Source organism: Lynx canadensis, chromosome C1, assembly GCF_007474595.2.
Source record: "Lynx canadensis isolate LIC74 chromosome C1, mLynCan4.pri.v2, whole genome shotgun sequence".
NCBI classification, from domain to species: domain Eukaryota; kingdom Metazoa; phylum Chordata; class Mammalia; order Carnivora; family Felidae; genus Lynx; species Lynx canadensis.
In genome coordinates, this window is record NC_044310.1 from 30,501,867 (window position 1) to 30,525,547 (window position 23,681).

At 41.7% G+C, this 23,681-nt stretch overlaps 1 protein-coding gene across 5 annotated transcripts in view; it reads right to left on the reverse strand.

The window, feature by feature from the left end:
• Positions 1 to 1,327: 1,327 nt before the first annotated feature.
• TRIT1 (tRNA isopentenyltransferase 1) overlaps positions 1,328 to 23,681 on the reverse strand; it is a 44,164-nt gene continuing 21,810 nt past the window's right edge. The window contains exons 2-13 of one of the 5 annotated variants that reach the window (XM_030325711.1): positions 19,029 to 19,169; positions 15,017 to 15,115; positions 14,146 to 14,291; positions 10,871 to 11,013; positions 10,152 to 10,286; positions 9,018 to 9,129; positions 8,536 to 8,648; positions 8,211 to 8,288; positions 5,320 to 5,429; positions 4,869 to 4,986; positions 2,216 to 2,412; positions 1,328 to 1,616 (exon numbers count right to left, since the gene is read on the reverse strand). In XM_030325711.1, coding sequence (XP_030181571.1) covers positions 2,243 to 2,412; positions 4,869 to 4,986; positions 5,320 to 5,429; positions 8,211 to 8,288; positions 8,536 to 8,648; positions 9,018 to 9,129; positions 10,152 to 10,286; positions 10,871 to 11,013; positions 14,146 to 14,291; positions 15,017 to 15,115; positions 19,029 to 19,169 — 1,365 coding nt within the window. In that variant the 3' untranslated portion in view covers positions 1,328 to 1,616; positions 2,216 to 2,242. Of the gene's footprint in view, positions 1,617 to 2,215; positions 2,413 to 4,868; positions 4,987 to 5,319; positions 5,430 to 8,210; positions 8,289 to 8,535; positions 8,649 to 9,017; positions 9,130 to 9,189; positions 9,206 to 10,151; positions 10,287 to 10,870; positions 11,014 to 14,145; positions 14,292 to 15,016; positions 15,116 to 19,028; positions 19,170 to 23,681 lie in introns of those variants that run through there. The other 4 variants (XM_030325712.1, XM_030325713.1, XR_003970896.1 and 1 more) reach the window with 4 other exon arrangements.

The following is a 23,681-nucleotide window of genomic DNA, read 5'->3' on the forward strand; positions in this document are numbered from 1 at the left end:
TCTGAATGAAGTTCAGTATACAAGGTAGGTGAACCCTGCTGGGGGTTAACTGGGGAACTCTAGGGTAGGTGGTTACGGCCCCAGACAAGAGACCTGCCGGCAGCAGCAGGAGAAATCCACGCACACCCAGATATTGCCAACAGGTAAGGTGACACATGAAGACAGTATGTGCTAAATGCTATCTTTTTGGGTAAGGGGAGGAAGAAAAGAATATATATTTGTATTTATTCATTTTTGCATTAAAAAAACTCGAGAGCTATAAGAAACTAATAAAGTAATTATGGATTGGGGGAGAAGGGGATAGAGACGGGAGTGAGATTTCCCAATGAATGTTTTTTTATACCATTTTAATTTTGGAACTACGTAAACAAATTTAGTGAAAAAGTTAAAACTTTTAAAAATTGTTAGAAGGGGGGGAAAAGGTAGGTGAGGCTATGGAGTTCAGCACTGTTTAAAAAAGTCAATCAAGTTCAATAGTTCTTTACCTTCTCCTCCTGTGCATGGCTAACCAAGAATTGCTTTTTTTTTTTTAAAGTTTATTTATGTTGGGGGGGGGGGGCGGTGGGGGAGAGAGGGAAGGGCAGAGAGAGGGAGAGAGAGAATCCCAAGCAGGCTCCACACTGTCAGTGCAGAGCCAGACACGGGGCTCAAAACTCACGAACTATGAGATCATGACCTGAGCTGAGATCGAGAGTTGGACACTTAACCGACTGAGCCACACAGCCACCCCAAGAACTGCTTTTAAGGTCCAGCAGAAATGCTCCTTCTTACACCACCCCTTCCCCTCCTAAGTGCAATTCTACACACCTCTTATGGCCTTTAGATATTCTCTTCCCTAGACTGGCTGTTTGTACAGTATGAACAAAGCTCCCTGAAAGCAAGAATGACGTCTCATTTTTTCTCTGTATTCCCTCTAGCCTCACATATGGTAGATTCTTAACAAATAAAATATTACTTGAGTGGAGTTACTGCTTAATGGATACGCCTTGTTTGGGGTGATGAAAAAGTTTTAGAAACAGAGGTGACTGTTTTATAGCATTGTGAACATAATCAATGTTGCTGAACTGTAAACACAAAAATACTTAATTTTATACTAAATACATACATATACTCAACGTTGCTGGAAATCACAAATCTTCAATAAAAGACCCTCTCCAGAGGTCTTCCAGGAATATACTAAGTGCTCAATAAACATTTGCTAAATAATGAATAGACAGCACGAACATATGAAGAATGTCAAGACTGAGAAAAGGCTATCATGTTGATAACACAGCCTACTGTGTATAAACTAGACATGGAATATACATTTTTTAAGCACTAAAGAGACTCTTGGGAACTTTTTCTTTATTTAACTTTCAAAAAATATATAGACTCCTAAGCCAATAGAAAGACAGTAGTGACAGTAATTATCACACAGGAAGAGTGCAACAAATGGTGAAGTCTTTAGTTTTCAAGCACCACATCACGACCACCTCCTTCTCTCCTTCTCTGTGGAATTCCAAGAACTGGTCGAGTTCACTTAATCTTCTCACTGGGGCTGGTCTTTTCCTCCCATTCACTCAAATCCAGAACTCCTGATCTGTGGCTCACAAGACTTCCGTCATCTATAAAAGTATCTGGAAAGGAGATATTTTTAGCCAGAGTCAGGGACATAAAAACTTCTTTCTAAAGGGATATAGGGAATTCAGTGTTCATTACCAGAAAGATCCTCAAGTATAAAAAAGTACAATCTGCACCTCTTTTAAAAATAGAACCTTTAAGGTTAAAAGGGGAAAAAAATCCCTTCCCCAAATCATCATTACCAGACACACCAGCCAAACAAGAAGCTAACAAGACCTGCTGTTTCCATGACAGAGAACATGAGACTTTAAAACTACACCACAGGGGCGCCTGGGTGGCTCAGTCGGTTGAGCGAACGACTTTGGCTCAGGTCACGATCTCGCGGTCCGTGAGTTCGAGCCCCGCGTTGGGCTCTGTGCTGACAGCTCAGAGCCTGGAGCCTGTTTCAGATTCTGTGTCTCCCTCTCTCTGACCTTCCCCCGTTCATGCTCTGTTTCTCTCTGTCTCAAATAAACGTTAAAAAAAAAAAATTAAAAAAACAAAAAAACAAAAACTACACCACAGAAGAAAAAAAATGGTGGGGGCTTTCTGCATAGCACTCCTCAGCCCAGACGGGGACACAGACATAACCCTCCCTCCTGAACTGGATCCCTACCTGCGCAAAGGCTCCGGGACATGTCTCTTAAACACTGGATTTCAGCTCTTTCTCATTCTGCTCTGGGGATCCTTTCTCTTTAAGCTCTTTGTCACAGTCTGGAGAAATACTCTGATTTTCTATTGCAGTGACAGCATCTGAGTCCAATCTTCTTCTTTTCTTCAGCTGGTGCAAGTGGGATTTGGATTTTATATGTGCTGAGACAAAACAATAACAACAACAAAAAAACAATTCATTAGAACTTTCTAAATTTTTTTTTAAGGTTTATTTATTTTTGGGAGACAGCAGGCATGGGGGAGGGGCAGAGAGCGAGGGAGACAACAGAATCTGAAGCAGGCTCCAGGCTCTGAGCTGTCAGCACAGAGCCCAATACGGGGCTCGAACTTGTGAACCCCAAGATCATGACCTCATGACCGGAGCCGAAGTTGGATGCTTAACCAACTGAGCCACCCAGGTGCCCCTCCTTAGAACTTTCTAGAATCAATCCTAGAAGCATAAGAATTAACTATACAACCCTTTTCTTTAACAATAACAGGATCAACACATGTGCTGGTATAGCTGCTTAGCATTTTTAAGGGAAGCATCAAACATACCCTGCTGGGTGCTTTATTTACATCACTAATCCTCACAGCAATCTTGCAGGACGGTATTATTCAGCTCATTTGATACAGGACGAAACTGAAGTTCACAGAGGACTTGCACTTTGTCCAAGGACACATAGCAGGTAAGTTCTTCGGCTCATCTGTAGCTCAAAAAGAGCCCCAATTTTCCAGAATCGGGGCTGTAGATGCACTTTTCCAGCATGGGGCTTCCTGTTACAGATACATTACCTTTCCACTCACTCAGCTAAAAATGCCAAATCCAAGTCCTTGTCTGCATCAGCCCCCGAGCACCCAGAGCTGTCCTTTCCACTTCTTCCCTGCTCACACACATTGCCCTCCTGGTCTGACATCCCCATGCCTGGGTCAGATAAGCCATTCGAATGACTAACTCAAAAGCCTCACATTCTCCAAGCACACAATGCTCCAGAGAGATAACGGGAAGCATTCTTCTCTGACGATCCCTTTGGAGGGTCCACAGAAGCAGTAAAGCTGAAAGGCCACTGCTTCCTGGTATCAATTTCTGACCTCTCACCCCAAAGACTGTTCCCACCCTCTAACTAACTCATACAACCTTCTTTTTATTTTTTCTTTTTCAAGGAAATCTTATTTGGAAGCATTTGAAAAGAAGATGACTAGATTAAATGCTCTTTGATATATATTAAAAACATCATTTTAAAGGTTTTGGAGCAAAAAAAAAAAAAAAGTAAAGGAGAGGTTAGAAGTCAAAGAAAAGTTTATGTGGGGGAAAAAGTCAGCTTTATTCTCCAGCTAGAGCCTAAGGCAAAAAAAAGTGGGGGGAGGCGGGCTTCTGGCCTGGCTCTCCACGGCAGCAGGGGATGGGAGCAAGGACTTGACAGATGGCACTATAGAAGGGCTCACACAAGCTAAGCTCACAAAAGGCTCACAAATGTTGCTTCTTTAAGGCTATCCCTGAAGGACATTCGACAAATCGAACCACTAAGTTTCCTTTAGAAAAAACAATCAGACACTCTCTTTCTCTTCCCCTTTCATCATTATAAACCAACGACAATCGAGGCTTCTTCTGCTGCTTGAGCAAATCACAGCCATCCCCAGTCTCTGACAATGGCGTTCATTTTGCCAGCGTTACCAGTTAATAGAAGTAATCATTCTATTGGTTGGAATGAGGAGAAAACCCCATTTCTATGAGAATCCCATGCAAGGCAGTACTCGGAACAGAAGGATTCCAGCCACCGGGTATAGTACAAGCCCTACTGTGCTCAAAAGGAGTGAGCTTTAAACCAGTTTCCAAATACAGTGTGAGCTGAAGGCTTGGAGGCCCCGGGCCTTTGTGGGCTCTGACCAGAGGACCAGAGGAATCGGACAGGGGAGTGCGGGTGTGAATCTGTGGCAGAGGTGGATCCAGGCTCCAAGAGGGAAAGAGAGCTTTAGGGCAGGGCCGCTGCTGGGTGGTCATGAGTGCCTTGAAAGAAGACAGCACCCTTTGATCACCGATCACCATCTTTATCCGTGTGGGACAGGCAGCTGCCACCACTCCTCTCAACACTCTCCATCACAGTCTCAGCATCACCACAACTTCAACACAATACCCTAACAGTTACCAAAGAGACCCTGCTTGCAAAGGGTGCACTCAGGAGGAGGACGTCCTCCCACCTCCCCACAGCTGGCTCTGCGTCTGGGTCTCCTGGGTGAGTTGGCTGGCTTCCCTTATACTCCTACCTCACCCGCACTGAGGTCTAAACATGAAGGGCCCAGAAACTCCTAGGAGGTAGGATCAGGAAAGTCAAAGGAGCTCTGGAAAGTTAACTGCAGTCCTCTCAGTATAAAATATCTACTCTAGCTGAAGTTGGAGGGCATACGACCTTCCTTTAAAATTCAGAATACACAGATAACTCTCCCACAGATATGGGAAAGTGTCCATGAAATTTGAGTACTTAGGCTCTTAGAGGAATCTGCCCGTCCCTTTTTTAATAAGCAGACCCCAGCATTCAACCTACCAAAGACCTTAAATTGCATGAAGTCACTGTGAACCACCCTTAACAGATGTCTCCATGCCCTTCCCCAGACTCTACCTGCCCATTCACGGTCCCCAATGATGATTCGATCACAGAGGTCACACATGTGATAACTTCTCTTGTTCTCCATTTCATTGCATGGCATCTTTACTGGAGCAGCTACAGGCTTGTGGCCCTGAAAGAACGGGGTTGGGGGAGTGGGGGAGATGGGGGGAAAAGCAACTGAATCAAAGAGATTTGGATGTTATTCTCTGACATTAAGGGGAGTGGGATTTTCCCAAGATTCCTTTTTCTCATTCCAGAGAGCAGGTAGATATGATGGACAGATTTTAGCTACAACCTTTCTAAATGTGAAAGCAGAAACACAGCCTCCAGGGATCTAAAAGCAGCTAGCGCTTCTGCTCTATTCCATGGAAAAGAAAACTTGGTTCCCTGACATACCAACAAAGGTGCCAGCTGAGGAAAGTCCTCTGAAAAGACAAAAGGCAGTACTGTGATTAATAATCACCTGGATGAAACTCTGCACGATTTCAAGAGCAGGTTCAAGAACAGATTCCTCCCACTTCGAGACATCAGATACTTCTAAGCCATAGACTGGGGGGACACTGGGACCAGGTCCTAATAATGACAAAGAGAAGACGTGACAGGTCAGCCTCTGACACACAATCCATTCTGCGCCCAGGACTCCAGAATCCTCAAGAGAAATATATGGAGCCAAAGGAATAAACATGCTGACCATGCCATTCATTCTAACCAGAAATATGAACAAACAACTACATGCAATTCAAAAATGACCTAGAAGGCTCACTGATCTGTAGTCAACAAGTCTAGCTGTATAATCCAGACTTCCAGAGACAGGACCTTCCAGATCAGTCAGAAAAACAGAATGGAGTAATAGCTCTAGTGATATAACGACAACACATCACAGGAGTAAATAAACTAACAGCTTGAAGTAAATGCCTGTTCTAAGTTCCCTATCATCTTACAGTGATGTTGCTCTTGTGGCAAGAGAGTTCAAAGCTTTCTTGAGGAACAGGCACTAGTCTCGGGTTTGTATATATTCCCTCAGCAGTACGGCATTCATGAAACTCAGTGACACCATACCGATAATCGGGGACTGGGAACAGAAGAATTATCAGCCAATGAGCCACTAAATCTGAGAACTAGAAAGCCTTGAAATTGAACTAGTTGAGCCCCCTTCTTTTAGGAAACAGATCTACAGGAGTATTCAAGAAAACACCCTTTGGTAAACACTTCTGAATGGACAGGAGACTGGAGACCGCCTAGGGTACAGCTACAGGCGTTTCATCCACTGGAGCCAACCATGTTAGGTCTCCGCTGGTAGCCTCCCCCATCTATAGACACACTACATTGCCTTCCACCGCTAGGTTAAGTCAGTTTGCCTAAAGGCAAAGAGCATCTCCCCATGGACAAAAACATCAAAGTCCTTAGGATGCCAACGGCTGGCAGGTGCTGGCCTTTTGATTGTGCCAACCACAAATAAGATTCATCATAAAATGGCCTGGGCTGCACCTGCCACCACACGGAAAGGTGAGACCAGGAGGGTGCAGGCAGCATCCACAGCACACCTGGCCTTGGCTAAGCTCTGCACCTGTTTTCAGGCCACTCTATATTTTCCTTTCCCCTCTGAGTCCTTTGTTGGGCTTCTGTGCCCTGTCTAAGCACCTTTCAACAAGTTCTCGGCTCCCAGCTGCTATTTCTGGCTTGGGTCCAAGGCCAAGTTGGGGCGGGGAAGTCCCTCTGGCTTCTTGCCAGAACCATATCCCCGCAGACTAGCCCTGGCCAATCACACTCAGCTCCTGGTTTACAAGGCAGCTGCGCCTTTCACTCTAGCACCAGGACTGTGCCGACATACACATGAATGAGGAATGGGCAGATGATGCTCTGGGCCATCAATCCCTCCGGACTCAGAGATGGGGGAGTTACTGTGGCTTTACCACAGGAGGAAGTTTCAAATCATTACAAAAAAACATCTTTTGTTACAGATTAATTGTTAGCCCTGGGGAGAAGAGAAGCTGCATTAGAAATCTGCAGTAGTGAGTTTCCGTTGACGCAATTCAATTTCAATTTTAGCTGAAGCAAAGAATTCACCTATCTAAAAGGACATGCAGAGAAAACAGGGTAAGGAGAAGGAAGTATATAGAGCTTGATGGTGCCAGAACTATGCTAGAGAGGTCTGGCAGAGAGCAAGAGCAGGAGAAAGAACTGTAGCGATCGGTGGTCAACAACATGGACCAAGGTGCTTGTGTTCAGAGACACTAAAGAGCACAGCGGAGGCCTCAGCTGTTCTTATCTATAACTGAAAGCAGAAGTCTAATGGCAAAAGGTAAACGGGATGATTTAGAAGCATATTTAAAAAGTGCCTATAAGATAGAGTTGGGGTTTCACTGGTATTCAATCTCTTTTAAATCAATCTCCATTTGGCTCATAACCACACCATTTCTTACCTGAGGCCCAATACCAATGCTGTCTAGCTAAAGTTATAGCTACAGGAAACAAAAAGAGTGCTATGAAGTACAGTGTGTGTGTGTGGGGGGGGGGGGTCAGGCCTGCATTCAATACAGCTTATTCAGCTGGCAGGTTTTTGGCAAGATATTTAACTTCTCGAAGCCTCCATTTCCTTATCTGCAAAAATAAAAGAATAACACCTATCCCGCAGGCTCAGAAATATATGTATAGCACCAAATTTAGCGTCAAGGACACAGAATAGGGTCAAATAAACAAGAATTTCCTTCCCTGTTCCTTAAAAGTGCTGTTCAACTGAAGCTAAGGCTGCAGCATTCTAAAGCACCACGTACCTGAAAATGAAGGCGATGCAGGGAGAGCTGGTGACAGTCTGACTCTACACTGCTCGTCTGGCCTAAGAACCATTTTTCTTTTTCTTTTTTTTAAAGTTTATTTATTTCTTATAATCTCTACACCCAACATGGGGCCCAAACTCACGACCCTGAGATCAAGAGTCATATGCTCTTCTGACTGAGCCAGCTGGGTGCCCCAGAACCATTTTAATTAGGAGAGTGTTCCTATAGAAAGCTGACTGCACTTCAGGTACAAAATGTGAAGCTAAAATCAACCCTGAGCACTGACTCTGCTAAGATATTGCTATTATGCTCTTGCCTGTTTTGCAGTCAACACCCATGTGTTCAGGTGTAAGGCGGAACACATGGGAAACACATCTTTCCTCACTGGAAAGATTTAATTTGTTCTCTGAGACATTACAAAAAAGTATCCCTAGACAGTCATTTATGCAGTGGACCCTCCCCCAGATCAGGTCCCCAAGTCTTAGAACAGGTCCAGAAACTAAAGTTCCTTTTCCAGGCGAGGTGAGGACATCTATTGGAAACAGACCCAGGGGATAAGGAAAAACATGAGACTTACTATTCAAAAAGCGGTTTTTAACCCATCGGTTTTGCTTCCGGGCATATCTCTTGGTCACCTGTTTCAGAGACTCAATACCTGAAAGGCAAAGTAGATCTAAGAACCTGTAAGTTCTCACCCAGATGAAAGGCAAGCCCTCCCAGCCCAGAAGAAGAGAAAATTAACCATAGCGGCACACTGGAAGACACCTGGTAGACAAGAATCTCTATTCTGAGCTGAAGGCCATTTGGGACCCTTCTGGCCTCAGCTCTTTCTCAGACCATACCAGCAGGATACTGTGGCACCCAAGGATGTCCAAGGCTAGGTTTAATGGAGGAATTCACACCTTTCTTTAGGAGCTGGTTACTGGTCTCTGGTGTGCATTTTCCCTCAGTGACCAGGTACTCATGAAATTCCTTGAAGCCAATGGATTGGAAGATACCATGTTGATAGTCCTGGCTGGGAATAGGAGAGCATCAGCAGATGAGCCATTGCATCTGAGAGCTAGCGGGGGCCTTGGAGAGGATCTAGCCATTTCATCTCATAGATGAGAAACCGAGATCCTGCCTCTCTAACCACCTTCCTCTACCCCACCCCAACCCGCACCAGCTCCCTGGTTAATTCCCTTGAAAATTAACCCCCGAGAATGTCTGACAGATTAGAAAGTGCAACTGTTAACAAGTACACCAAACCTCCTTCCAACAAACCTTGCCAATGCCAAGGACAAAGGCTAATAATAAACAAGTAGATCCAAAGCCAGTACATTTATGGTCTTTTGACCATAAGCAAGGGATGGAGAGTAGGTCAAAGTAATAGCCAAATCCTCACCTATTTTCTGCAACTTTCTTCTGATTATAGCGCCTGTGAAAGTCTCTTAGTTCATCTAAGAGCCCAGCAGCAAGCATGTCATCCACTCTCTTATCCAAGCGCTCATCTAGAACTTCAATCAAATTAGCCCATCAACCAGCAAGTCTGTCACAGGTGCCCACTAGACACTTACACGATGAATGGACGGGCTGCCACGAAGAAGAACATTTGTTCAAGTGGAAGAAAGGGTTCACACTCCAAAGATTATAGAATAATTCATATTATTTTTATCATACTTAAGACACTGCACTTCAATAAAACAGCCAGAATGAAGCGCGTGTCTTATTATATAAAGAGAAGCATACAATTATAGCTATTAGGAAGGACAAATACTTTATTATGGAATGTGTATTCATTGTTTACTTTAGAGGCAGCTGTGAGACCCCTGGTTTACTCTTCTTACTTTTTTCCATTATATTTGTTACTCTAACTTGGTGTTATTTCACATTTAAGAACTTTCAGATAACACCTTGGATAGGAACAAAAACTTTAATCCAAGCCCATCTGAGGTACACTGTGAACTACTGAGCCAGACAAAGGAGCAAAGGGTAAGGGGTCATAATCATTCAGATGTGGAGGTCAAAGACAGCTTCACTATGAGTCCGATTCCATTATTTTATGCTGAACTGCAATACATGTTTTAATTTTAAAAAATCCATTAAATATTATCTTTTTCTATAAACTTGCACCTGAGATTAATCTAATCACAAATTTTCATCATTTCCATCATGCTCTACATTATCTGCCATTGCTACTTCTCAGCCTGCAGTAACAGTAACCTTTTTTCCTATCTTCCTAAAAAGTTTGCATTTATTAAGGACTTATCACATGTTAAGCACATTCTGAGCACTTTGTGTGTTATTATTTCATCTAATCTTCAATGAAGATGTATGTATTACTACTATTATTTTCTTATCATTATTTCTACTTTACAGAATAGAAAACTGAGGCACAGGAAGGTACACTAACTTGCCTTAAAATTCACGTAGCCGGAAGATGGTGGAGCAGGGATCTGAATCCAGTCTGGCTCAGAGACTGTGCTTTTAATCGCTACACTATACTGTTCACATATACTAGACCTAGCTCATAGGTTACCTTTAAAAATGGGTCCCTGGATGCCCCCAGAAGAGTGCTCATCATCCCTTGTCTGTGGCCTCACAGCACTTTCTAGCCCAGCATTTATCACAATGTAGGATCTATCTTGTTTGCACCCCGCTGGACTGGGAGCTCCTAAAAAACAGGCACTGTCTCATATTCATCTCTGAAATCCAAGTACTCTGCAGTGTACTTGACATTTCATTGAAAGCTTACTGAATGCTAGCTGGATGAAGCTAGTACTATCACAGGGCATGATCATCTTTAGCAAAAGAAAAAAAAACAAACAAAAGAAACCCCACAATCAGGCTAGCTAACTGACTATCATACCCATTTCTCAGGCCTGCTGCTTCTAGAATAATCAGTGATACAACCTCTATCCAGCCAATCCAGGGAGTCAGACCTCCTACTACAGAGCCTTCCTTCTCTTTCTCTTCAGACCTTCCCGGGATGGCAGTCTCGTACTTACGCCACCATCTCATTTTATCCAGCCTCGCTATCTTAGCCTACTGCCAGCACTATCCTTCTTTCCATTCCAGACAGACACCCAGGGGAAGGGAACAAAGTACCTCATTAAGTCAATGAATAATGGTAATTAAATTAATAGCTAACACTTGTTTAGTGCTTATTACAAGCCACTCATGGTTCTAAGTATTTTATACATAGTAATATAATAAGCTCTATCTCAGATGGACTCTAAGGCATCAAAGGGCTTTTACCTGTCTGGTCAGCATGAAGCCAGAGGATGCAAAGGTTAGGGAACTTCAGAGGGCCTCCAAGGGGACCACCACCTTCCTCTGAGTGTTGACGATGAAGAAATTCACTATGAGAGATTCCCGTTTCTTCAAACACTTGCAAGCTCCTAAGTCATTTAAAAGGGGGGAGGGCACACCCATAAAAACCATTAGAAAATACTGATTCTCAAGTGAAACAAGGAAAGAGGCTATTTATTATAGAACACTTTCATTGCATAAGCTCCCAAAGCCATGCAGGAATCCTGGGACTCCTGGGTGGCTCAGTCGGTTAAGCGTCCAACTTCGGCTCAGGTCATGATCTTGCGGTTGATGAGTCTGAGCCCCGAGTCTGGCTCTGTGCTGACAGCTCAGAGCCTGGAGCCTGCTTCAGATTCTGTGTCTCCCTCTTTCTGCCCCTCCCCCCGCTCATGCTCTGTCTCTCTCTCTCAAAAATAAACATTAAAAATATTAAAAAAAAAAAGAAACAATGCTAAAGAAAACTTAGGATAAAGTAAGAATAATACTATTCTTCTAAACATACTAAATTAACTTTTCTGAAATCAGTTAGGTTCAGAAACAACAGGCTTCTTCTACACAGATAGAATGGGACTCACTCACCCTCAGGTAAGCAGTAAAAGAGCTTATTTGGGAGACTGTTACAAGCCAACAAGCCCAGTCTCGCTGGGATGCCTTTCCCACAGTTACAAAAGTATGTTGTATATCCAGCTCGTCAACTTTCTTTTTAAATATGTCTAAAGTTAATGAAGAACACGTCTAACTAATTTAGTACTCTACTAGCACAAAGATCATTGAAGAAAGAACTCACATGCTTATTCTTAAGCTACCATCCAGCCTGTCCGTATCTATTATGTTACGCAGCACTAAGTAATTTAACTCTCAAATTTATACTCTACCACTCTGGGTGATTGCAACATATTAGCTTGAAAGTGATCCTTCCCTTCCTGACCCAATTCTACTTGTGTGAAATTCTAACACAGGAATAGAGACCCCTTGCCTTTCCATACCATGGTCACTCAAAGAGGACTTATGAGGGAAAATATGTAGTAACAGATAATCTCACTTAGCTGGAGGTTAGAATATAGTCTCAAACTAAAAGATGAAAAGTCTTCCAGTCCTCTCTAAAGAAGAGACTCTAGAGCTCTTGATTAGAACCTATTGACTCCTACTAAGACACAATTCTCAACTCATTACTAGTTTAGAAGTAGCAAAATGAGGAGACGTGTTAAGAAAACTGATTGGGGCGCCTGGGTGGCGCAGTCGGTTAAGCGTCCGACTTCAGCCAGGTCACGATCTCGCGGTCCATGAGTTCGAGCCCCGCGTCAGGCTCTGGGCTGATGGCTCGGAGCCTGGAGCCTGTTTCCGATTCTGTGTCTCCCTCTCTCTCTGCCCCTCCCCTGTTCATGCTCTGTCTCTCTCTGTCCCAAAAATAAATAAACGTTGAAAAAAAAAATTAAAAAAAAAAAAAAGAAAAAGAAAACTGATTAATAAAAGGAGAGGATAATAAAGACCAACCTCTAGGATTATGTCATAAAATAATATAAAAATGAATGTTCATCATAATATTTCCGTTTTCCAAAAATGTTTGAAAGATTTCTATTAAAATGCTTTAAAATAGGGGCGCCTGGGTGGCGCAGTCGGTTAAGCGTCCGACATCAGCCAGGTCACGATCTCGCGGTCCGTGAGTTCGAGCCCCGCATCCGGCTCTGGGCTGATGGCTCGGAGCCTGGAGCCTGTTTCCGATTCTGTGTCTCCCTCTCTCTGCCCCTCCCCCGTTCATGCTCTGTCTCTCTCTGTCCCAAAAATAAATAAAAAACGTTGAAAAAAAAAAATTAAAAAAAAAAATTAAAAAAAAAATAAATAAAATGCTTTAAAATAAAATGTTTGGATACTGAAAGTATAAACTTCATTTATCTAGAATGTGCATTACCAAGGGAGCAAAAAACCTTAGATATTACAATGATGTGTGACACTTCAAGGGGTACCATACCTGAAGAAATATTATTCTTTAGTATTGAATTTCATGGAGGGCAGGGAGGCACAATTAGAAAAAAATTTCTAAAAAAGCTCTGGATGTGTTGGGAGTGGTGGGAGATAATGAAAAAAGGATTAACACTGATCTAGGGGTGCCTGGGTGGCTCAGCCGGTCAAGCATCTGACTCTTGATTTCGGCTCAGGTAAAGACCTCAGTTTGTGAGATCAAGCCCCATGTTGGGCTCTATGCTGACAGTGCAAAGCCTGCTTGGGATTCTCTCTCTCCCTCTCCCTCTCTCTCTGCCACTCCCCTGCTTGCGCGTGCACACGTGTGCAGGCACGCTCTCTCAAATTAAATTAAAAAACATTTTTGGGGCACCTGGGTGGCTCAGTCGGTTAAGTGTCCAACTTCGGCTCAGGTCATGATCTTGCGGTTTGTGAGTTCGAGTCCTGCATCGGGCTCTGTGCTGACAGCTCAGAGCCTGGAGCCTGCTTCAGATTCTGTGTCTCCCTCTCTCTCTGCCCCTTCCCACTCACGCTCTATCTCTGTCTCTTAGAAATAAATAAATGTAAAAAAAAAAATTTTTTTTAATTAAAAAGCATTTAAAAAAAATCCCTATCAATACCATATGTTGTTATATTTAATCTGTATAACCAATCATCCATATAGTAGGTCCTTCGTTAGATCCTCTACCCTGTCAGATGTGGTATCATTTCCAACACTGCAAAAAAAATAAACCTAACACATGAAGCTGCAATTTCAAAACAACCTAAGAAAACATGACCTTATGAGTTCATTCACCACCTCTCTCTTTCCTTCAAGAAAGCCTCCATATGTAAAGGTGAGCTGGTCCAGGAGATGGTTTATAAAATCCACCTCCCACTGGGAAAGCTGCTGGGGCAAAACTCAGCATTGCACAATTAATTATGAAACTCAAATCACAATGTAAACCAATTGCATGCCAGAAAAAATTTACATGAAAACTGCTATACAAGGGGAGATCAAATAGAAAATGAAGCACGATTACATAGGCCCTAGGGAAAACTCTATTGTACTATACATTTTAAATTAACAACAAAGTTGGGTGCAATTATTTATTGAGGGAGGGGAACTGAGGCAGTAACTGGGGGCCTCACAAACTGTGAGCTGGAACACACCAATCTCCACTAACTGCTGTTGCCAAAGCCCTCTCATTACCCAGGCACAAGGAACGACTCACTGCCCAACTCCAGAGGGACTCAAAGTCAGTGGGCCCAGGCTTTCTTACCGGGCCACTTTGCGCTTGTCATGTGGGTGCAGCTTGGCAGCCATTTCTGGGTCCACCTGGCTTAAGCGTTTGTGGAGTGCATGGCCATCCTCCTTTTCAAGCTCTACTTTCCGGTCAGTCACTTTCTCAGTGTCCATCTCCTGGGGCTATTAAAAGAAGATCTACAAGTAAATTTAATTTAACAGTTCAACAAGCACTGAGACAGTGTGTGCGTCAGGCACCTTGCTGGGAGTTGAGAATACAGAATAGAGAGAAGTCAGAAGGTCCTGGCATATAGTGAGACAAAGACCATATAACAGAAAATTCCAATACACTGTGGTAGTGTTGTGAGGCTACAGCAAACAAAAGAGGACTTACTGCCTAGGGAAGTATTCAGGTACCTGCTTCCCCTGCTTCCTCGTCAGAAGTATAAACAGGAACCAGGGCTAACGCATCTGTATTAACATATCCATGAGTCTAGTCTTCTCAGCAAATGACCAGAGTGGACCAGAATTGCCCGCACATTCAGTTTGCAAAGTCCCACCCTATGCAATAGCATCTCCATTAGAAAGGTTAGTGTTGGACATCTCTTTGACATATAGATTGTTACAGCCAAGAAATGCTGAGTCAGACTGATGTACTGTTAACTTACATGGAGATGCTAATTAATCCACAGAGAAGCATTTTTCCCACACACAGCCCTTACCCTCAGGCCACACCCCGGAGGAGCACACTTCACATATGGAGGTTGCACTTGCTTCAGAATATTAAGTAAGAAAAGTAAGTTGCTGAGTATAAGAAATAAGTAAAAGTCAACCTTCCTCCCACCAAAATTAGCTGGCAAGAAAGAGGAACCCATTTCCTCAGTGACTTACAAGTGAACTAAACATACCTTAGTACTGACAAGAACTTTCCAGAGCAGAGCCTCAATGTAATAATTCGTTCCTCCCACGACAATAGGAATTTTGTCTCGGGCAAATATATCTTCAATGTGAACGTTAAGAAAGATTATCACAATATTTAATATCAAGAAGAGCATCCTGACTCACCTGAGAAGGAGGGTATTAGCAAGAAACCACACTCATTTGTTTGTCTGGAGAACAGAGGGGAAAGGGTGGAAACCAAGATGAATGGATATCAGTCTTCACTGTTTCCCATGAGTTCTCACAAGCATTTCCTATTAGTTCTGGAGGGTCTTGCATAAACCAGAGACAAATGCATGATGGTAATTCCTTTCAGTGCTAAAAATGTTTAGGCCTTGCTGCTAAAATTCAAAGCTTGCTTGGTATTCCAAATCAGTTTAATGAACACAAGCCCAAGGGCTCTCAGAGAACCAAGTGTCAGCTGCTCAGGAAGCCACCAAGGTGACGCCCATGGTGTGACTTTACCTTCTAAGGCAAAATACAAGCTGGTTTCTCTAAGCCATGGTTCTTGGACTCAGTCCCCACCATTATGTGGTAGTAATGCACATTTTGGCCACTTGAGATTCCACCAGATAAACTGAAAAGCATGGGTTCCAAAGATAAATAGATTTCAATGACCAGCTCCAACTCTCTGGCAAGTTACTCAGTTTTCTCACCTGTAAAATTCTCCAGAATTCTTCAGAGCATTAAATGTGACAAGGCATATAAATCCCCTACCACAATGCCTGAAATATTTGCTTTCAATTGAGTAAGTACTGAATTTACTTGAGCCTCTATTGTTTTTATATCCCTGCTACTTTGAATTCTTCTTTAGAATCTCTGTTGAGCAGATAATTATCTGCTTTATGAAGGGCTTTGCTTCTAAGGATAATTGATAAAGAGACTTTCAACCTAGACAAAGACTCATTTACATGCTTCTTCCCCCTGCCAGCCTGTCTGTGGGCACAGAGATAGATGACCTCTTTTCTATCAGAGGCCCACTAACCCCGAAGAGGCTGGGGTGGGGTGGGAAGAAAGCTGTTACCGATCAAGGATCATAAAGAAGAAACACTGTCTATTTGTTTTTTAAAAGAGAAATTCTATATTCCCCCTTTAAGCATAGGGAGCACACAATTACATAGTAACTGTAATAAAAATTCAAATATATAACATGATTAACAAAGGAAAAGGGAGCAAGGAAAGTAAAAAGAGAAGGGTAAAATGGTGAGATGCCAAAAAAAGAGTGGAAAAGAGGGAGGGACATGGGATAGGTGACATTTGGTGGGAAAAGGTTTGACTTGTTTGCCCAAGCCATGAAACAATTGTGATTCTGGGCAAAACCCTTCTCCTCTCTGGGCCTCAGTATCTAATATCTTCACCTGCCCAATCAAGAAAGCTAACTAAGGGGGCACCTGGGTGGCTCAGTACATTGGGCATCCGACTTCAGCTCAGGTACTGATCTCATGGTTTGTGGGTTCGAGCCCTGCGTCTGGCTTTGGGCCGACAGGTCAGAGTCTGGAGCCTGCTTCAGATTCTGTGTCTCCTTCTCTCTCTGCCCCCACCCCTCCACTTATGCTCAGTCTCTCTCTCTCTCTCTCTCTCTCAAAAATAAATAAATAAAAACATTAAAAAAAAAAAAAAGAAAGCTAACTAAGAATACTTCTTAAAGTACTTTCAGTTCTGACATTCTAAGTTCTTACCTTAACTCAGAAATCTCCATTCCTGTAAGTGATGTGATTAAGTCATCCCATGCTGCCCTATGAAAACTCCATTTTCTATCAGTTCTTTCTGAACAACCAAACTGTCTTAAAGCAACAATGGACATTTGGGGATATGTTTTAATTTGCCAAGGGCTTTCATATACATTATCTCATCTGATACAATTGCCTTGTAAAGCCGGTAGAGCAAGAATTATTATCTGCATTTTAATCTCTGCCTATTTGATAGGCAAAAAAATATGATTTCATTATTTTGATTTGCATGGCCTTAACAGCAAGGGTAAGCCCTTTTTCATGTTTACCATTATTTATGTTTCTTCCTTTGTGAATTACTACTAAGGCCCTTTAAGTATTTTTCGTATTGATCCATAGGCGTTCTTTATAGGGGCGTCTGGGTGGCTCAGTCAGTTGAGCGTCCAACTCTTGGTTTCTTGGCTCAGGTCATGATCTCATGTGTCGGGCTCTGTGCTGACAATGCAGAACCTGCTGGGGATCCTCTCTCCCTCTCTCTGCTTGGGATTCTGTCTCTCTCAAAAAATAAACTTAAAAAAAAAATGGCTAAGTGGTAAGTTTTGTGTGTACTTTAACACAACAAGGGAAAAAATTAAGTTAAAAAGTCCATTAGGGGCACCTGGGTGGCTCAGTTGGTTAAGCAGCCGACTTCGGCTTGGGTCATGATCTCACAGTTTTGAGCCCCGCAACAGGATCTGCACCATCAGTACCCGCTTGGGATTGTCTCTTTCTCCTTCTTCCCAACTTGTACTCTCTCTCTCTCTCAAAATAAATAAACTTTTTAAAAAATCCATTAAAAAAATGTTTTTTAAAGACTAGATATCTACAAAGTCCTTCCCTACTGTGTGTAGTTAAAATCACATAAGTAATCAATTATATATTATCCCATTTGTTTTAAAGTTTCATTAAGAATACACATATTTAACTCTGAAATCCATCTGCAATTTATGTCATATATATAATGAGGTTGTGATTTTATTTTTTTCCAAAACAATTAGCTGTCCTAGAAATATTTTTTTGATGTTTATTTTTGAGAGAGAGAGAGAGAGAGAGAGTGCATGTGCACAAGGAGGGGAAGGGCAGAGAGAGAGGGGGACAGAGGATCTGAACAGCAGAGAGCCGGATGCGGGGCTCCAACTCAAGAACTGTGAGACCGTGACCTAAGCCAAAGTCAGACGCTTAACCAACTAGGTCACCTAGGCACCCCAAGTCCTAGGAATAATTATTAACTGCTGCTTTATTTTTCCACTGTTCTAAAATACCACCTTGATCATAAGCTAAGTATGTACATTGATTTGAATTTGTATTCTGAGTTTTCTCTATTCTGTGCCATAAGTCTGTCTAGTGTAAGTTCCATGCTGTTATAATTATTATGAATTTTCATTACGTTTTAATATCTAGCAGTCCAAATATATTTTTTAAAGTAATCTCTATGCCCAGCATAGGGCTTGATTGAACTTGTGACCCCCGAGATCAAGAGTCTCATGCTCTACCAGCTGAGTCTGCCAGGAGCCCCATCTGGCAGTCCAAATATTAAAGGCAGTCTGAACAGTTAAAATACAAGGGCAGTTCCCTTATACTAGTCTTTTCAAAAATGTATTGGTGTTAAAACTAATGTAACACTGTTACTAATGTTAACTAATGTTAACTATATTGGAATTAAAATTAAAAAAGTAAAAGATCACTGATCACAGAAAAAAAATTATTTTTAGAAAAAAAAATTTATTGGTGTTTTGCAGTCCTCCCTCACCCAACAATCCCTATTAAATTCTAACTGTAACTCCATTATATTTATAAACTGATTTTGTAACCTCATTTAAAGGGTGGGAAACTGAAGCTCCGTGGGGTAAATGCTCTCTACCCAATAAAATCCACTCGGTCCAAAGAGGTAGTTCTGGGACTAGAACACAGATTTTCTGGTTCCTATATCAGTGTTCTTGCCACTAAAACAGCTTCTCAAATTTTAACATGCCTATGAATCACCTGGGATTCTCGTTAAATGCAGATTCTGATTCAACAGGTCTGGAGTGAGGACCAAATTCAGCATTTCTAATAAGTGCCCAAGGGATGCTAAATGTTGCAGTCTGAAGACAAGGTTCTGAGTAGCAAGGGCATTCTATCTTTCAATCCATATAGTTCAGATGGGGATGCTACCTATGGGTTGTTAGGTCTTGGGTGCCCCTGCTTAGAAGAAACTGTCACTGAAAAGAAAACTTTCTGGCTTGGGCTGCCTTGCACCCACAAGCCTAGCTGCTGTCTTTCCTAAGGATATCAGAGCAGTTGCCTTGTTCCTGAAGTCCACAACTGTGTAATTTGTCACAAGAGGATCCACAAAGCTGATCATGTGGTGCTGGCACATTCTCTGTTCTTGGGCAGAAACCTTGTTGGTGATGATGTCTAAGCCTTCATAAACCTAGGGGAAAGAAAATTAGCATGAGATAGTCACCTGCTTCCATAAAAGGCACATTTGAGGTAGGAATGGTGATCCATACCTCCCTCCAGCCAAACACGTGACTGATGCAAAGCACCGGAACAGATGTGCTCTAAGCATTTGTGTTCAGGGCATAGGGGACCCACCCAAGAAACCCAGGACAAAGGTAGCAGGAGAAAACAAAACACTGGCTTTCTTATCAAATAGTGGCAATTAGTTTAAACTTAAAGATAAAAAGTGTATGTAAATCAGTGCTCAAGTAAGAACTAATTCTGCAAGATTAACTGGAAGTTCTTTAGGCCTGAACTTTAAGCATTTAAAAATGGGCAGGTTGTTTTATTTATTTTACTTATCGTAAGTCTCCAGAAAGGTAACATTTTTGCATTGCTCATAGTTCTACTTCAAATGCTTAGATATTTCTTGGATTAAAATGCTCTGAAACATTTTCAGGATTTGTATAGCATTGGCTCCGTTTGTGAAGAAGTGGCCTATTTACAAAGATACATATAAAACACACACATACACACTTTGAAGTCAGAACCCCTAATACTGCTACACTCTAGTGGAAACATTGTGATCTAACCAAATTACTGCTTCAGGGGGCCAGCATATACAGTCTAAATACTCAAAGGCAATATCCTGTCTGTAAGCTCTTGATCTGCCAATTCAACTAAAGAGTTCAAATGTACTTTTTCTAAATGCAAGGTCTCGGAGAGCAGATCTGAAAATACTAGTTTGAAAACAGGGATGAATGCTTTGAGATTAAATGTTCTCTCTGTAATCACTGATTCTACAGGGAGCATTGAATGAACAAATAATAAGTTCCATAGAGCCCACAAAGATGTTAAAAGCATTTTTTATCTCACATTTCCCTTTACTTACATGGGTGTCGATTAAGTACAGCACAGTATAATGGTTAGGAGGAAGGACGCTGGCGCCAGGCTGCCTCAGATCAATTCCTAGCTCTGCCACTTACCAGCTATTTGTACCCGTGGAGTAGTCAGTTACTAACTTCTCTGTGCCTCAATCCCTCATCAGTAAAATGAGGATAATAATGTCTATCTCGTGGGGTTGTTGCATGGATTAAGTGAGTTAATACATGCAAAGCACTTAGTTTTTGCCTAACACTGCAGATGCTATGAAGGGTTATTATATTACTACCTGTATTACAACAACTACTATCACAACAGAAGGATAATGGGAAATAAATTTAGTGTTATCATTTATCACTCTGAAGCCTCTTTGCTGGTAGCTACTGAGGTTTTTTACCCAACAGGGACAGAAGCTATCTTCAGGTAAAATAAAATTGTTAATTAGTAAAATAGTGCACATAAGACATAAAGAGCCACCAGGAAAGAATCAGCTCTGCCTTTAACTCAATCTGTGCCCGACAACAAACTTGCATTCTTACACCTGAGTACTGGTGGAATCTTAGATCACAGGGTGTTCTCTCTGTGTATCTTGAGCAAGACTTCCTTCTGATGTTACAAAGTGCTATAGGATATACCCTACACCGCAGTCTTCTGCACAAATTAAGAAGACTACAGGAGAAAAGGAGTTAACAATTGCGTGTTCCTCTCCCTCTTTTCCCACAAACTTTAGCTGGTTCTGTTGCATTCCAAATGACCCAATCAATGTGAAAGAACTCAAACAGCAACAACTTGATTTTGCCAGTGGAAGATTTCTGAACGCTGTAAGTGGATTCTCGTTTTTAACATTGAGATTAATGTTAAGGAAATTATCGCTGCAAATGCAAAATTACCATCCCCAACTTACAAAAAAACCAAAATGTAAATATCCCTACCAGCATGTTCTATCCGACATATAGATAAATTTGTAGATAAATTTCCATCCCCCCCCCCCTTTTCTTTAAATTTTAAAGAGAAACCGAGCACAAGAGGGGAGAGGGGCAGAGGGAGAGAGAATCTTTAAGCAGGCTCCACGCTCAGCGCAGAGCCTGACATGGGGCTCAATCCCACAACCCTGGGATCGTGACCTGAGACAAAATCAAGAGGCAGCCACTCAACTGACTGAGCCACCTAGATACCTGGTAAATTGTCATTTTGAGTCTCATCTTTAAGTGTATCTTCTAGAACTCCTTAAAATAGTAAGCTTAAACAAATAAACACATCAACATAAATCAAACAGAAGGTAACCCCAGAATGAGGCTCACCTTATTTTAAAGGAAGTAGACTACTACACTATTTATGGTATATGCAAATGCCAACAAATATCAGAAAGAAGTACTCATGGTCTAAGGAAAGACTTGTTGCTCACAGAGTTAACAAACTAAAAACTGTAATTCATACAAAAGTACTACATCTTGGTTACCAATGTGAATTGTCATCTTTGAGTGATTTGTCAACTTTTGTTTCCCATACCATCAGACTAAAAGAAACTGGGCATAAAGATATGGTGGTACTAAACAGGTATCTGATAATAAAAGGATTGTTCATGTTTAGGTATCATATGGCTTTATGGTTTTGTGTTTTGTTTTGTTTTGTTTTGTTTTGTTAAAAAGGAGAAAATAAAAAAGGAGTCACTGGGGCGCCTGGGTGGCTCAGTTGGTTAAGTGTCCGACTCTCCGTTTTGGCTCAGATCATAATCTCGCAGTTTGTGGGTTTGAGCCCACATCAAGAAAGAACAGAGCCGGTTTGGGATTCTCTACCTCTCCTGTCTCTCGGCCCCTCCCCAGCTTACTCCCTCTCTCAAAAAAAAAATAAATAAACTTAAAAAAAAAAAGGAGTCTTTAACTTTGAGGTATACAGTATACTGAAGTACTTATGAATGGAAGTATATATATTTTTTAAAGACATGAGAGCTGATCCAAGGTTATATCTATAATGATGTTGCTTCACTCTTCCATTCTAATATGACTTCTTTTGACAGTTAGCGATGTGCTGTTAAAGTTGAGCTTACAAATGACTGTGCAACTTGTGATCACAGCTACTGTGTATTTTTTTCATTTTACCCCTGAATAAATTTTTAATAAGCAAGAAGGCAAGGGTAGATGAAGGGCATATGTAAAGTAGATCTATAGCTGCACTGCATGAGAGCAAGAATGACGCTGAAAAGACATTTGTTAATAATGACACAAGAATTACGATCACTGGGGTGCCTGGCTGGCTCAGTCATTAGAGCATCTGATTCTTGATCTCGGGGTCGTGAGTTCGAGCCCCACATTGGGTAGAGATTACTTTAGAAAAGAATTATGATCACTAAATGAAAGGGAGAACAATGATGCAAGTAAAATTTGCAGTAACATTCATAACATTAAAATTTTATCTTTATTTTCTGTTTTTAACCATAGGACAAAAAAAAGAAAGTATATGACAACTGGGATCTACATTCCAATAATGGTGGAAGAGGGATAGACTAAATGAAACAAGATTGGCCAAGTGTTCCTAACTTGCTGAAGCTAGGTGACGGACACACAGAAGTTCAACTGGTACTCATTCTATTTTTTTTATATGTTGGAAAACTTCCATAACAAAAAGTTCCTATAAAAAAATCTGGATGCACTTCGTACACAGAGATAGCTATTATCAAAAAACAAAAAATAACAAATGTTGGTGAAGATGTAGAGCTATTAGAACCCCTCTGTACTGTTGGTGGGAATGTAAAATGGCATAGCTATGGATGGAAAACAGTACGGTGATTCATCAAAACATAAAAAATAGAGGGACACTGGCTGACTCAGTCTGTAGAGCATGTGACACTTGATCTCAAGGTTGTGAGTTCAAGCCCCACAGTGAGTGTAGATTACTTAAAAATAAAATCTTAAAAACAACACATAAAAAAATAGAATTACCATATTATCTAGCAACTCCACTTCTGGGTATGTACCCCAAAGAACTGAAAGCAGGGAGCTGAACAGGTATTTATACACCCATGTCTATAATAGCAGCATCACTCACTGAGGCCAAAAGGTAGAAGCAACCCAACAGTCCACCATGAATGAATGGATAAATAAAATGTGTTATTCCATTATTATTCAGCCCTAAAAGGGAAGGAAATTCTGACACATACTATAACATAGATGAACCTTAAAGATATTATGATAAGTAAAAAAAACCTCAGTAACAAAAAGCCAAATATTGTATGATTCTACTTACATGATGTAACTAAACTAGTAAAAATTCAGAGGCAAAAAGTAGAATGGTGGTTGCCAGGTGCTGGGGCAGAGAAGAATGAAGAGTCCATATAAAACGGGTACAGGGGCTCCTGGGTGGCTCAGTCAGTTGAGTGTCTCAGGGTTCACGGGTTCGAGCCTTGCATCGGGCTCTGTGCTGACAGCTCAGAGCCTGGAGCTTGCTTCCGATTCTGTCTGTCTGTCTCTCTCTCTCTCTCTGTCCCTCCCCCACTCATGCTCGCTCTCTCTCTCTCTCTCTCTCTCTCTCAAAAATAAATAAATGTTTTTTAAAAATTTTTTTTACTTAAAAAAAATGGGTACAGAATTTCAGTTGGGAAGATGAAAAAGATCTGGAGATAGAG